This window comes from Bufo bufo, chromosome 5, assembly GCF_905171765.1.
Source record: "Bufo bufo chromosome 5, aBufBuf1.1, whole genome shotgun sequence".
Classification (NCBI taxonomy): Eukaryota; Metazoa; Chordata; class Amphibia; order Anura; family Bufonidae; genus Bufo; species Bufo bufo.
Window position 1 is genome coordinate 12,615,124 of NC_053393.1, and position 16,394 is coordinate 12,631,517.

The 16,394-nt window shown below is 47.1% G+C and overlaps 1 protein-coding gene across 1 annotated transcript; it reads left to right on the top strand.

Annotated features, from left to right (window-relative positions):
* The first annotated feature begins 12,872 nt into the window (after positions 1–12,872).
* LOC121001622 (fucolectin-6-like) lies at positions 12,873–14,802 on the top strand. The gene is made up of 4 exons (XM_040432786.1): positions 12,873–12,943; positions 13,054–13,130; positions 13,905–14,175; positions 14,503–14,802. Exons 2-4 carry the CDS (start codon positions 13,055–13,057, stop codon positions 14,678–14,680), a joined length of 525 nt encoding a protein of 174 aa, XP_040288720.1. The 5' UTR covers positions 12,873–12,943; position 13,054; the 3' UTR covers positions 14,681–14,802.
* The last annotated feature ends 1,592 nt before the right edge of the window (positions 14,803–16,394 follow it).

Below are 16,394 nucleotides of genomic sequence, written 5' to 3' on the forward strand. Positions count from 1 at the left end.
GCCTGCGCCTGTGCGATCCGACCGCTCCTGAGGGCAACAGCCTCAAAAGTGTCACTGGGCATGCGCAGAACCCAGTGACGTCTTCTTATCGCTGTTGCCCTTAGGAGCGCTTGGATCGCGCAGGCGCAGGCAGTAGGCGGTAACACAAAGATCGCATTTTTTAGCAAAATGAAAGCATGAATATAAGAAAGAAAACCACTGCAGGAGATAAGGTATTTTATTAAACATGGTAATGGTGAGAGCGTAATATGGTCAAACCAGGTGACAGATTCCCTTTATGTCTCAGTTCAGAAAGCGCATTGGATAGTGGGCATGCGGAGGTGAGAATATACCCCTTGTATAGAGTGTAAAACGTGGCTCAAGAGTAATTACTCGCTGGACCACAAGGAGCAGATCTGTAGTGTCTCACTGCTTGTTCAGCGCCTGCGCAGTGGGAGGCTAATAGCCCCTGCCTGGCATGTATCGGCGGGCGGGTACTTCTCTTTACATGGTGCCAGCTTTCTGTTTTGGATCCTATTAGAGATTGCTGGGAGGTTTAGTTCTTCAATTGGGACCTTGTCAGGCAGAGTCCACGATGAAGGTGATACTTCGGCAGTTCTCCTCACATTACAGCGTATGCGCCTGTATTACTGGTCAATAATGAGAAAGCATTCTGGAGAAAAGGATTGTGTCGTATTTGCTAGTGATATAGACAATGTATAAGATGCTGGACGCGTTTCGGGGACCTGACCCCTTACCCCTTAGCTGAGGTTTGATCAGTGTGAACAGGCTCCTCCTCGGGATCTCACTGAACCTCATTAAACAGAATGAACATGTGAAGAAAGGCGAAAAGGTACGAAAGAAATAATGGAAACAGGAAATATAATGGTGAGAGGAGAAGTGACAGGAGCACCCGGGGCTGGACATGGGACCGGCCACCTCCTACAGGAACCCATACCATCCTACTTCACCAGTCAGTTCTCTAGGAAGAACCTGGTTCTGATTCTCCATATTTTGGCCGTGTGATTCTCCCCCTCATCAATACTTTTTAACCAATGTAAGGCCCAGAAGACTGAGGCCCTTTGGTTAGAATCATGAACTGACTGGTGAAGTAGGATGGTATGGGTTCCTGTAGGAGGTGGCCGGTCCGATGTCCAGCCCCGGGTGCTCCTGTCACTTCTCCTCTCACCTTTATATTTCCTGTTTCCTTTGGTTGTTTAAACTTAAAGGCCATGTACACCTTTTGAGACATTTTTTGCTTATGATTGCATTTTAATAATTTCTTGCTAAAAATGTTTTAATTGACCTTTATTGAAAATATTGGGCCATTCTGTCACAAAGGGTTAGCTGTTTTACTAACTGTGTGACTGGTACTTTCACTTTGTGCTGGTCATCTAACAACCCTCATCTCTAAACTACTAAGAGGTCATAAACATTTATTTAATCTACATTCTTATCAGTAAGATAAGGATTGAGCAATAATGAGTGTTTATTAGATCAGAGATAAGGAGCCCCTCAGGTCCCAAACTAACAGAAAATCCACAGGCAGCTACTAGAGCATCTCAGCTCTGTACACAAAAAAGGACTCCATATTGTCAATAAAGACCAAGAGAACAGAGGATGACTGTAGGACAGGAGAATACAATCTATTGTCCCCTGTTATCAGCCATTTCAGGGGAGAGGATGACTGTAGGACAGGAGAATACAGTCTATTGCCCCCTGTTATCAGCCATTTCAGGGGAGAGGATGACTGTAGGACAGGAGAATACAATCTATTGCTCCCTGTTATCAGCCATTTCAGGGGAGAGGATGACTGTAGGACAGGAGAATACAATCTATTGCCCCCTGTTATCAGCCATTTCAGGGGAGAGGATGACTGTAGGACAGGAGAATACAGTCTATTGCTCCCTGTTATCAGCCATTTCAGGGGAGAGGATGACTGTAGGACAGGAGAATACAATCTATTGCCCCTGTTATCAGCCATGTCAGGGGAGAGGATGACTGTAGGACAGGAGAATACAGTCTATTGCCCCCTGTTATCAGCCATTTCAGGGGAGAGGGTGACTGTAGGACAGGAGAATACAATCTATTGTCCCCTGTTATCAGCCATTACGGGGGGGAGAGGATGACTGTAGGACAGGAGAATACAGTCTATTGTCCCCTGTTATCAGCCATTTCAGGGGAGAGGATGACTGTAGGACAGGAGAATACAATCTATTGTCCCCTGTTATCAGCCATTTCAGGGGAGAGGGTGACTGTAGGACAGGAGAATACAGACTATTGTCCCCTGTTATCAGCCATTTCAGGGGAGAGGATGACTGTAGGACAGGAGAATACAGTCTATTGTCCCCTGTTATCAGCCATTTCAGGGGAGAGGATGACTGTAGGACAGGAGAATACAGTCTATTGCTCCCTGTTATCAGCCATTTCAGGGGAGAGGATGACTGTAGGACAGGAGAATACAATCTATTGTCCCCTGTTATCAGCCATTTCAGGGGAGAGGACGACTGTAGGACAGGAGAATACAGTCTATTGCCCCTGTTATCAGCCATGTCAGGGGAGAGGGTGACTGTAGGACAGGAGAATACAATCTATTGTCCCCTGTTATCAGCCATTACGGGGGGGAGAGGATGACTGTAGGACAGGAGAATACAGTCTATTGTCCCCTGTTATCAGCCATTTCAGGGGAGAGGATGACTGTAGGACAGGAGAATACAATCTATTGTCCCCTGTTATCAGCCATTTCAGGGGAGAGGGTGACTGTAGGACAGGAGAATACAGTCTATTGCCCCCTGTTATCAGCCATTTCAGGGGAGAGGATGACTGTAGGACAGGAGAATACAGTCTATTGCCCCCTGTTATCAGCCATTTCAGGGGAGAGGATGACTGTAGGACAGGAGAATACAATCTATTGCTCCCTGTTATCAGCCATGTCAGGGGAGAGGATGACTGTAGGACAGGAGAATACAGTCTATTGTCCCCTGTTATCAGCCATTTCAGGGGAGAGGATGACTGTAGGACAGGAGAATACAGTCTATTGCCCCCTGTTATCAGCCATTTCAGGGGAGAGGATGACTGTAGGACAGGAGAACACAGTCTATTGCCTCCTGTTATCAGCCATTTCAGGGGAGAGGATGACTGTAGGACCGGAAAATACAGTCTATTGCCCCCTGTTATCAGCCATTTCAGCGGAGAGGATGACTGTAGGACAGGAGAATACAGTCTATTGCTCCCTGTTATCAGCCATTTCAGAGGAGAGGATGACTGTAGGACAGGAGAATACAGTCTATTGCCCCCTGTTATCAGCCATTTCAGGGGGAGAGGATGACTGTAGGACAGGAGAATACAGTCTATTGTCCCCTGTTATCAGCCATTTCAGGGGAGAGGATGACTGTAGGACAGGAGAATACAATTTGTTGCCCGTTTAATCAGCCATGTCAGGGGAGAGGATGACTGTAGGACAGGAGAATACAATCTATTGTCCCCTGTTATCAGCCATGTCAGGGGAGAGGATGACTGTAGGACAGGAGAATACAGTCTATTGCTCCCTGTTATCAGCCATTTCAGGGGAGAGGATGACTGTAGGACAGGAAAATACAGTCTATTGCTCCCTGTTATCAGCCATTTCAGGGGAGAGGATGACTGTAGGACAGGAGAATACAGTCTATTGCCTCCTGTTATCAGCCATTTCAGGGGAGAGGATGACTGTAGGACCGGAGAATACAGTCTATTGCCCCCTGTTATCAGCCATTTCAGGGGAGAGGATGACTGTAGGACAGGAGAATACAGTCTATTGCTCCCTGTTATCAGCCATTTCAGAGGAGAGGATGACTGTAGGACAGGAGAATACAGTCTATTGCCCCCTGTTATCAGCCATTTCAGGGGGAGAGGATGACTGTAGTACAGGAAAATACAGTCTATTGCCCCCTGTTATCAGCCATTTCAGGGGAGAGGATGACTGTAGGACAGGAGAATACAATTTGTTGCCCGTTTAATCAGCCATGTCAGGGGAGAGGATGACTGTAGGACAGGAGAATACAATCTATTGTCCCCTGTTATCAGCCATGTCAGGGGAGAGGATGACTGTAGGACAGGAGAATACAGTCTATTGCTCCCTGTTATCAGCCATTTCAGGGGAGAGGATGACTGTAGGACAGGAAAATACAGTCTATTGCTCCCTGTTATCAGCCATTTCAGGGGAGAGGATGACTGTAGGACAGGAGAATACAGTCTATTGCCTCCTGTTATCAGCCATGTCAGGGGAGAGGATGACTGTAGGACAGGAGAATACAGTCTATTGCCCTCTGTTATCAGCCATTTCAGGGGGGAGGATGACTGTAGGACAGGAGAATACAGTCTATTTCCCCCTGTTATCAGCCATTTCAGGGGAGAGGATGACTGTAGGACAGGAGAATACAGTCTATTGCCCTCTGTTATCAGCCATTTCAGGGGAGAGGATGACTGTAGGACAGGAGAATACAGTCTATTTCCCCCTGTTATCAGCCATTTCAGGGGGGAGGATGACTGTAGGACAGGAGAATACAGTCTATTGCCCCCTGTTTTCAGCTATTTCAGGGAGAGGATGACTGTAGGACAGGAGAATACAATCTATTGCTCCCTGTTATCAGCCATTTCAGGGGAGAGGATGACTGTAGGACAGGAGAATACAATCTATTGCCCCCTGTTTTCAGCTATTTCAGGGAGAGGATGACTGTAGGACAGGAGAATACAGTCTATTGCTCCCGGTTATCAGCCATTTCAGGGTAGAGGATGACTGTAGGACAGGAGAATACAGTCTATTGCCCCCTGTTATCAGCCATTTCAGGGGAGAGGATGACTGTAGGACAGGAGAATAATGTCTATTGCTCCCTGTTTTCAGCCCTTTCAGGGAGAGGATGACTGTAGGACCGGAGAATACAGTCTATTGCCCCCTGTTATCAGCCATTTCAGGGTAGAGGATGACTGTAGGACAGGAGAATACAATCTATTGCTCCCTGTTATCAGCCATTTCAGAGGAGAGGATGACTGTAGGACAGTAGAATACAGTCTATTGCTCCCTGTTATCAGCCATTTCAGGGGAGAGGATGACTGTAGGACAGGAGAATACAATCTATTGCCCCCTGTTATCAGCCATTTCAGGGAGAGGATGACTGTAGGACAGGAGAATACAGTCTATTGCCCCCTGTTATCAGCCATTTCAGAGGAGAGGATGACTGTAGGACAGAAGAATACAGTCTATTGCTCCCTGTTATCAGCCATTTCAGAGGAGAGGATGACTGTAGGACAGGAGAATACAGTCTATTGCTTCCTGTTATCAGCCATTTCAGGGTAGAGGATGACTGTAGGACAGGAGAATACAGTCTATTGCTCCCTGTTATCAGCCAATTTTGAGGGGAGAGGATGACTGTAGGACAGGAGAATACAGTCTATTGCCCCCTGTTATCAGCCATTTCAGGGGAGAGGATGACTGTAGGACAGGAGAATACAGTCTATTGCCCCCTGTTATCAGCCAATTTTGAGGGGAGAGGATGACTGTAGGACAGGAGAATACAGTCTATTGCCCCCTGTTATCAGCCATTTCAGGGGAGAGGATGACTGTAGGACAGGAGAATACAGTCTATTGCCCCCTGTTATCAGCCATTTCAGGGGAGAGGATGACTGTAGGGCAGGAGAATACAATCTATTGCCCCCTGTTATCAGCCATTTCAGGGGAGAGGATGACTGTAGGACAGGAGAATACAGTCTATTGCTCCCTGTTATCAGCCATTTCAGGGGAGAGGATGACTGTAGGACAGGAGAATACAGTCTATTGCCTCCTGTTATTAGCCATGTCAGGGGAGAGGATGACTGTAGGACAGGAGAATACAGTCTATTCCCCCTGTTATCAGCCATTTCAGGGGAGAGGATGACTGTAGGACAGGAGAATACAGTCTATTGCTTCCTGTTATCAGCCAATTTTGAGGCGAGAGGATGACTGTAGGACAGGAGAATACAGTCTATTGCCCCCTGTTTTCAGCCATTTCAGGGAGAGGATGACTGTAGGACAGGAGAATACAGTCTATTGCCCCCTGTTATCAGCCATTTCAGGGGAGAGGATGACTGTAGGACAGGAGAATACAGTCTATTGTCTCCTGTTATCCGCCATTTCAGGGGAGAGGATGACTGTAGGACAGGAGAATACAGTCTATTTCCCCCTGTTATCAGCCATTTCAGGGGAGAGGATGACTGTAGTTCAGGAGAATACAGTCTATTGCCCCCTGTTATCAGCCATTTCAGAGGAGAGGATGACTGTAGGACAGGAGAATACAATCTATTGCCCCCTGTTATCAGCCATTTCAGGGGAGAGGATGACTGTAGGACAGGAGAATACAGTCTATTGCTCCCTGTTATCAGCCATTTCAGGGGAGAGGATGACTGTAGTTCAGGAGAATACAGTCTATTGCCCCCTGTTATCAGCCATTTCAGAGGAGAGGATGACTGTAGGACAGGAGAATACAATCTATTGCCCCCTGTTATCAGCCATTTCAGGGGAGAGGATGACTGTAGGACAGGAGAATACAGTCTATTGCTCCCTGTTATCAGACATTTCTGGGGAGAGGATGACTGTAGGACAGGAGAATACAGTCTATTGCCCCCTGTTATCAGTCATTTCAGGGGAGAGGATGACTGTAGGACAGGAGAATACAGTCTATTGCCCCCTGTTATTAGCCATTTCAGGGGAGAGGATGACTGTAGGACAGGAGAATACAATCTATTGCCCCCTGTTATCATTGTTATCAGCTAAGATTTAAACCTCTTTGTCACAATTGTACGAAATTCACTGAAAAAAGTGGCGGAAATGCTCCAAACCCAGACACAGTAGCTTGTCTATGTTACGGTTACTCCTAGGCTAGCTGGAAGCTGGACCGCTTGGATAGTCTGGATCTCTGTTTAGGGAGAGAGAGAGAGAGGAGCCGCTTCGTCTCGATATCCAGAAGGATCCTGTAAATGTAGAACAATCCCACTAGCTATTTTACAGCTAGGATAATCTTTCCCCCACAAAACTAGGCGAGGCTGCGATTTGAGGGTCAAGCTAGGACTGACTGTCCTGGGGCATACAGCCTCTTTTATTCACAATCCACAAACATAGTACTGCCCACAGGGGTTTGAAATACAACCAATCAATCTGTACAATACACACAGACACTCCCACACAAAATCCTCCTCCCTGCCGGTGATAAGATTACTGAATACAATGGCGAATATAATTATCACAGGCAGAGAAATACAGTTTTATAAAACATATCACAGGAACCCCAAAACATGCAATAACCTCATAACAAGTATATCCTCGGAACTGGGGGATCTGGGTGAACCACATATCCGAAATTCACCCAGATCCGTTCAGTAGTCTGGAAGATACAGTTTTATGCCAGTTACACCGAAAATATACAAGTTATACAGAAAATAGTCACTAATAAATGTGTCCCCTGTTTGGTAGTTTCAAACTACTGAATGATGTCTCTGTGCACCAAATACAGGCAAGATAGCACCGTGTTGAAAAGTCAGAACAGTGTCTGTGAGTTAAAATAGCCGCCATCCAATGTTCTCACCATGTGCTTCATCCATTCAGACTAACAGGGTAAATAACAGTTTTGTAACAGTCTATAACCGGGGGATCTATTCCTCCACATGCGGTCCTCAGATAACGGCAATCCCCAGCAACAAATGCGTACAATGGAGGATGCCGGGGCGGACCAAATGCACCACAAGGACATCTTACACAAAATGATACATTGTGCAGATGAAAAAATATATACATACACAAATCACTGCAAAAAATGCACCAATATGATACGCAACTGACAATACTAGATAATTCCTCAGGCCGATGTTAAAAGCTGAGAACTTTGCCAATATCGTCCAGTCAGTAACATATCGGAGCCCCTCATGCACCACGTCACGGTGTCTCAGGACGCATGGGGTCCTACCACTAAACTGCCCGTGGTGTGTGAACAGGGTCTGAACAGAACTAGAAATGAACTCACAGCCAGGCTCTCACATGCCTCCATAGTGGTATCACCAAAGCATTGTGAGGTAGGATAAAGCTGTGAGCCGCACCCACAACAGACCATGTGACACAGAAGATACCAGGTGCAAAAGAACGTTACCAACAAAATAAAGTGGCACATTCCATATGTAACACCCCAGAGTTGTGTTACTAAACTCTTTTACCCCGCTACAATCTGTTAAAAGCATTAACTTTGTTATCTGATGTAATTTTACATTATGTCATTCACAACTGTGCATTATAAACCTTGTTAATTGTATGTTGCTATAATTTCCATGTTCACCAGCAGGTGGCAGCAATATTGTGGCAAGGAGTTAAGTTCAGTTTAGTATTCCTAGGCTGGAATAGTTCATTCCAGTTTAGCCCACCCCCCTCTGTGAGCAGAGTGGGTATCACCCACATCCTGCCTCATGGGTAGAGAAGGAAGTTAGAGTCAGTGTGCCAGCCACCCCTGCTAGGGGAAGGCTGTGCGTGTAGGATCTCCCAGATATAGGGAATCAAGCCAGAATCTTGTCTCGGCTGAGACATTGATCATTATCCCCAGCCTAAACCCTGCAGTCTCAGCTGGTAGAAGCAAGCAGACAACTCCAGAATTCCAGGGAGAAACCGTACCCTGTGAAGATAGCTGTGAGTACAGAGCAGAGACCCAGGAGAAGTCATTCCTCCTCAGCTAGTCAGTCCCCATACAGCATAAGATAGAAAGTGCATGTAAAAGATCTCCTGGCACCCCGACCGGGTACCTCCGTTGATAGATGCTACTAGTGGTTCCCGAGGCCTCCAAGCACTCCACTTGACACCGATACCACCACAGGAACCAGGAACAGCTCTTACAAGAGCTAGGAGTAATAGCCAGGAGAGTATACACGTACAGCAATCCCCACACACATGAGACGAGGCTCTATGTTGAATGTAAAACAGGAACTCTTTATTGATCACACAGAATTGACTTATATAAACATTACATACTGAGGACATGACATAGCAGCCAATCCTGTACAGTTTAAACACAAAACTAACCCTATTCCACAAACCCAATGGCATTGTCTGTGACGTAATTAACAAACACACTGGCATTGTCTTTGACGCAATCAACAAAATACAATGGGCATTGTCTTTGACGCAATCAACAAAATACAATTACCAAAACACATTGGGCTCTGCCTTTGATACAATTACCAACCATAATGGGCTAATTTAATCACTCACAGACAGAAAACACACATTTTTCCCAAAATCACTCAAGGTTAGTATATGGGCCATAATCCTGAGGCAAGAGGCTGGCAAACAGGCCCCTCCAAAACCCAGTGGCGAGGTTATTTTTGCCACACATCTCCCCCTCCCAGGGTAGACTAACCAGATACCTGACCTCACGCCGGTCGGTACCTGAGTTAGTCTGGCAGTCAACCCACAACCAAATACTGGACCTGTGGAATTTGGTAGCCTGTCTCTGTCCAGTGAGTCCACCAAGGTTATGTTGGTAACTGGTACTCCCAGTCTCTCAGTTGCTCCCTGGCTTAGAGTGGAGGTTGCTTTTTGGGCAGGGATCAGCGGTACTCTGCCCTGGTGCCAGCGATACCACGGAAGAAGCCTGGCTGGAGCCTGGTTGTTGGAGGGGGAGACCGACTGTCTCCCCTTTGGATACCCAGCTCTGCTGCTGGAGGGGGAGTCCGACTGTCTCCCCTTTGGCTAAACAGCCCTGTTGCTGGGGGACAGGACCGACTGTCCCTACCCCCTGTGCTGTAAGTGCAGAGACCACGGTCCCATCTGCACTGTTGTGGGGCTTACTGTCTCCCCCTCGTGTGTTAAGCTGCCGCTGGAGAGAGGAGGTAACGAGCTCCTCTCCCATACATACTTCCAGCCGCTGGGGAGGGCGACTGACCGTCTCCGCTCCCAATACAGTGTCCTGCTGCTGGGGAAAGGAGACTGGGCTCTCTATTCAATGCTGGACACTCTGCCGCTGGGGGACAGGACCAACTGTCTCTGCCCCCTGTAACTCAACCTGCCGCTGGGGAATGGAGACTGGGCTCCCAATTCCCAATAAATCACATTGCCGCTGGGGGACAGGACTGACTGTCTCTGCCCCCTGTAACTCAGCCTGCTCCTGGGGAATGGAGACTGGGCTCCCAATTCCCAATAAATCACATTGCCGCTGGGGAATGGAAACTGGGCTCCCAATTCCCAATAAATCACATTGCTGCTGGGGGACAGGTCCAACTGTCTCTGCCCTCTGTAACTCAGCCTGCCGCTGGGGAATGGAGACTGGGCTCCCAATTCCCTGCAGGACCGGTGGAGAGACCTCGGTCCCATCTCCACCGGCCCCCTGGGGTTCTTCCCAGTAAACCTCCACAATATCTTTCCAGCTGAAGAGGTCTGGCTCTGGGTCTGTCACTGCTCTCTCGCTGAGCCTTCTCACTGGAGTGGAACAGCTGCTGGTAGCCCTGTTCCAGCTCCATCTCCCGGGTCACCAGGTGGACCAGGTCCTGCTCAATCTCATGAGTGTCGTCCCAGTCATACCTGCTCTCCCTCCATTCCAAGAGAACCGGGCTTGTGTAGGGCTCCCAAACTCCAGCTCTGAAAAAGTCTCCCATAACAAGCCAGGACCATCAAACTCCTCTCCCTCTGGCTTGTCATGCTCAGCTGTCCTGGGTAGGTACTGTGCCCCATACCACCAGAGTGCCTGGTATGCATCTTCCAGCCACAGCTCCTGCCATGCTAGGTGTTCCAATTTCTTTACCCATTCCTTCCGGGGCTGCTCCCCCAGGAAGGGCATCCGCAGGGCTACTCGCTTCTGCAACCGCTGGTCTTCCGTGGGGAGTCTCTCGTCCCGCATATACTCCACAATACCCAGTGCCTGGTACCAGATGCCTTTGCGGACTGCATCCCTGTCATCCATGACACCCTCATCGTACTCCACTGCTGTTTCCATTCTGGTGCTGTCAGGGTGGCTGTGCTAGGACATGCGTTGCTCTCAAATTGTAAAATCCATGGAATCGTGTCTCCTGTAGCTGTCCTTCTGGCTGTGGGAACAATCCCGCCGCTTGCCACCAATGTAAAAGATCTCCTGGCACCCGACCGGGTACCTCCGTTGATAGATGCTCCTAGTGGCTCCCGAGGACTCCAAGCACTCCACTCGACACCGATACCACCACAGGAACAGCTCTTACAAGAGCTAGGAGTAATAGCCAGGGGAGTATACACGTATAGCAATCCCCACACACATGAGACTAGGCTCTATGTTGAATGTAAAACAGGAACTCTTTATTGAACACACAGCATTGACTTATATACACATGACATACTGAAGACATGACATAGCAGCCAATCCTGTACAGTTTAAACACAAAACTAACCCTATTCAACAAACACAATGGCATTGTCTGTGACGCAATTAACTAACACAATGGCATTGTCTGAGACGCAATCAACAACATACAATTACCAAAACACATTGGGCTCTGCCTGTGATACAATTACCAAACATAATGGCCTAACTTAATCACTCACAGACAGAAACCACACATTTTTCCCAAAACGCAGAAAACACCTCAAAACCCCACATATCCCCATAATGTATACATCCATGGATAGCTCTGATCTGGGTATCCAAAAATCACCCAGATCCGAGCAGGGGTTCCCGAATTCCATGGAAGTCACATTTGGCCGACCGCAAGCATGGCTTTCCTGCCCGTAACAGTTCCACAGATTTAGGCTGTGCGGCCGGTCTGTCTTCTCATTTTAAAGTTAGTATATGGGCCATAATCCTGAGGCAAGAGGCTGGCAAACAGGCCCCTCCAAAACCCAGTGGCGAGGTTATTTTCGCCACAGTGCAGAACATAAATTCCTGCCAACCATTACCAATACCTGCTGGGACCTAAGACTAAAGCTGTATCTTGCTTGGATGAAAGCTACATTTTGTAAAGACAAGTTTGAACTTTAACAAAGGTTGGATCTCAATTACTGCTGCAAATCCCTCTATTACTCCTACTAGCACCACACTCATTTTATTGCAAGTGAGCCAGGATCCAGGAGTCCAGCCGTACCCAGGTAGGAGACAGCGTTGACACCATTACTACTACCATACAGAGACATTACACCACTCTGGCATTCCTAACCTGGGGCGTGAGTTATAACATCTTAAAGGGCCCAGCGCAAACTGCAATTGGCGTCACGAACAAACCATAGACTATTATACCCATATCCTGACCCACTGCATAATTTGGCTTCAGTGTAACTGTACCACGGTCCTGTTCTATTGCACATACACATAAAGACAAAAACTCACTGAAAAAAGTGGCCTAATCGGGTGGAAATGCTCCAAACCCAGACACTGTAGCGTGACCCTGTTCACACACCACGGGCAGTTGAGTGGTAGGACCCCATGCGAGACACCGTGACGTGGTGCATGAGGGGCTCCGATATGTTCCTGACTGGAAGATATTGGCAAAGTTCTCAGCTTTTAACATCGGCTTGAGGAATTGGCTAGTATTGTCAGTTGAGTATCATTTTGGTGCATTTTTTGCAGTGAATTGTAAGAAATTGTCACAATTCCCCCCCCCCCCCCCCATGGATTGGTCATTATACTGTATATAATAGGGTTATGATGTTGTCTGCTGCAGAGCATTTGACCAGTTTAAGTTATAGACAATTACTGATCCAGAGATATATTATACTGTAGTCACACCCAAAGCTGCATTCACAATTGCATTGCTTTCTCCAAGACCTGGCAGATTACTGTCTTACTTCAAGGCCAGTATATAGGTTGTAACTGGACCTCCCAAATAATACAAAGCACATGTGGACAATGTACACACTGTGCAGTATTCTGGTTTACAGATATACTGGACAACATGTTGCAGCAGGAGAACTGATAGGGGTGAACCCAACAACGCATCTCCTAGAGTGACTGCAGCTCAGGTCAGTAAGTGACCGCACAGTCTCTCCTTATTATACCATTTATTACATTCAGGGACTGTTATTGAGTAGTAATATTCTCCTCCATCTTTGTGTTACTCTTCTTCCTCCAGAATGAATCTTCTGTCGTCTCTGGTTCTGTTCGGATCTCTGGCTCTGACTCTGGGGTGCAGTGGTCCTGATCCAGGAGGTGAGATGTCAACTATTAGCAGGACTATAATATGCCTGGTCTGGATTATAACATGGGCAGAGGGATTAGATGCCCTGGACCATACTCTACGTGGGGTCTCCAGCACCCTGCATTCAACAGGACCTGATCATGGTGTCGGCAGTGGTATTATAAAGCAACTACATGGGGTCATTATTTGGACACTGTGCACAGGCTTCAGGCCACAGACACTCCTTCTCTTTCTAGTCTTGGTTTTATCAGTAGGGTGGCTGGTACCAACTGCCAGGAGTAGCAGCACTTCAAGACCAGCTGGTAGCCCCAGGTATCTGGCAGAAACTGCTCTAACCCAGCCCCCCCCCCCCCCCAAAAAAAAAAATAATAATAATAATAATAATCTGTACTTCAGAAAAATAGTAGAAAATTGTTGCGCCAAGGGAGTCCAGGAGTCCAGAATACCTTCAAAAATAATAGAAATTCACCTAAACCATTTCCGCAATGAACAGAGCAGCCACCCTGTGTCACGGCTCTGACATACTGCTGAAGACCTATAGAATAGTGTCGCCGATAAGAGGATAATAGTCCATCAGAGAGCTGATGGACACCTCCTCCACCATAGTGGTCCACAGTGTCCAGAGGACGCAAACACTGCTGGGAGGATCACTGCTGCCACAAAGCCTGGTGCCGGTAAATCATTAGCACTATGGCAAAAGCATCCCTGAGCAGGACAACAAAGGACATCAGGACTCACAACTCAGCCACATATTACTGAAAGCTCCTCTGTTCTTCTTTCCTTAGCCACAAATATAGCAAGAAATGGAGAAGCCTCCCAGGATTCCTCTTTGTCAGGTTACACAATCGCTTCAAAGGCCATAGATGGTAACACAAACACAGATGCAGAGTCATGCACTATGACCTCTGGAATGAGCAGTACCTGGTGGAAGGTGGACCTGAAACAGACCTACAAGATATCACATGTCGTCCTAACAAAGCGGGTGGACTGCTGTCAGGAGCAGCTGCTGGGAGCCGAGGTCAGAATCGGGAACAACCCTGACAACAACAACCCAGTGTAAGTTCGTATAAGACAAAATATGCTCATTTTGTATTCGAGAACAAGCAACCAGAATGTCCCATCTTGTGTGTGTTTCTCCACAATGTCCTATTTTGTGTTCATTCACAATGTCCCATCCTCTGTTTCCCTATATGTCCTTTCTTATGTCTCTCTACAATGTCCCATCCTGTGTTTCTCCATAATGTCCCAACTTTTATTTCTCCTCAGTGTCTTGTCTTTTGTTTCTCTACAATGTCCCATGTTATGTTTTTTTTTCAACAATGTCCCAATCTTGCTTTTCTCTACAATAATCATCACAATCTTTTGCTGGTTCTCCCTAACCAGGTGTGGCACGGTCACCGGTCTTAATACTGTAAAGTTGCCATTCTGCTGTAATGGGATGGAAGGTCAGTTCGTCAGTGTGGTCATCCCAGATCGCTACGAATTCCTGACCCTTTGTGAGGTTGAGGTTTATGGAGAACCAGTCACTGTTGCTCCCACGGAGAATAAAGTCTGCTGGTAGCTGCCAAGCTTCAGAACTCCAAAAACATCAGATCTTTTCTGCGTCTTCTTCAGCGTCTCCAGCTCTGCATTCTGTAGACAGTTTTCCATTGTGTAAGCAATTACTTGAGGTTTGAAGGTGCATGTCCTCCACTATATCTCTGCATATTGTAAAACCCAAAAATAAATACTTGCTCTTTAATTCACACCCATGTCTGAGTTTTTGGAATCATCAATTACAGAAAAGAAAAAGAAAATCTAGAGAATCAGCACCACTGCCCTCACATGGAGTGCCTGCAGGAATCTTACAATACACCAACCAGCCAGAACATTAAAACCAAATATTTTGTATCTCCCCCATTCTGGTTCATGGTGGTAACAAACGGCTTGTTCAACCCCTTCCAGACCGTCACAGTATATGTATGGTGCAACAAAAAAATTGTCACTATGCCTAATCACATAGTAACGGGTTAAGATGGCTGCTGCCTCAACGCTTTTATGTCACTATGTTTCTCCAGCTATGACCGCCAAGAGCTGATTAGTGTCTTCCTCACCGACCTGCGGCTGTGCAAAGATTCTGGAGTTCTGGCCTTGGGAAAGTCCTCATACCCCTCACTGTCCTCACATTCTGTCCTCTCGCTCCTTGTGCTATCAGTTCCCCCATCGTTCTGCCTTCAGTCCCCAGAAAGAGAAAGTGAGAAGAAGGTGAGAAACCTTTACTGATTTACTGAGAAAACCCTCACATTGACATAAGTCTTCAGCCCCTTTACTCGGGACATAAGTCTTCAGCCCCTTTACTCGGGACATAAGTCTTCAGCCCCTTTACTCAGGACATACGTCTTCAGCCCCTTTACTCAGGACATACGTCTTCAGCCCCTTTACTCAGGACATAAGTCTTCAGCCCCTTTACTCAGGACATAAGTAATCAGCCCCTTTACTCAGGACATAAGTAATCAGCCCCTGTACTCGGGAATGGGGTTGCCACCTGGCCATTGGTAGTAATTTAGTGGCCCTGCCGGTGCTGTAAGTTTTTTTCTTTCGGTAATATTAATTGGCGGTATTTTCCAGTACAGACTGTTCCTAATGAGGATTCCATTGTGGACCGCTCTTTAGTGCAGCCTTTACCTCCCCCACCCCCACTTGTGTGAAGTAAAAGAAAAACAAACTCCCCTCCTCCACTGGATAGCGCCGCGGTGAACACTTGCTGTACCAAAGTAGGAGACACCGTTGACACTATACAGAAACATTATACCACTCTGGAATTCCTCACCTGGTACGTGAGTTGCAACACCTTTAAGGGCCCTGGGACTGTAACCTGCGCACCCTGCAATTGGCGTCACGAACAAAAACTATTAACTATACCTACACCTGACCCAGTTAGTGCGCCAGTCAGTCGTATCTGTAATCCTAGTAACAGGCTCTTGGTGCGGTATATACTCTGGTCACACTCAGGATGTTGTATCTGTAATCCTAGTAACAGCCTCTTGGTGCGGTATATACTCTGGTCACACTCAGGATGTTGTATCTGTAATCCTAGTAACAGCCTCTTGGTGCGGTATATACTCTGGTCACACTCAGGCTGTTGTATCTGTAATCCTAGTAAAAGGCACTTGGTGCGGTATAGATTCTGGTCACACTCAGGATGTTGTATCAGTAATCCTAGTAACAGGATCTTGGTGCGGTATAGACTCTGGTCAAACTCGGTGTCACGGCGGGCGTGCACAGTATAACAGATA

Excerpts from the sequence above, each read along its gene's own strand:
- LOC121001622 (XM_040432786.1), top strand. The coding sequence starts at position 13,055 with ATGAATCTTCTGTCGTCTCTGGTTCTGTTCGGATCTCTGGCTCTGACT. Across the intron at positions 13,131-13,904 it reads CAGTGGTCCTGATCCAGGAG|CCACAAATATAGCAAGAAAT; the intron begins GTGAGATGTCAA and ends TTCTTTCCTTAG. Across the intron at positions 14,176-14,502 it reads CCTGACAACAACAACCCAGT|GTGTGGCACGGTCACCGGTC; the intron begins GTAAGTTCGTAT and ends CTCCCTAACCAG.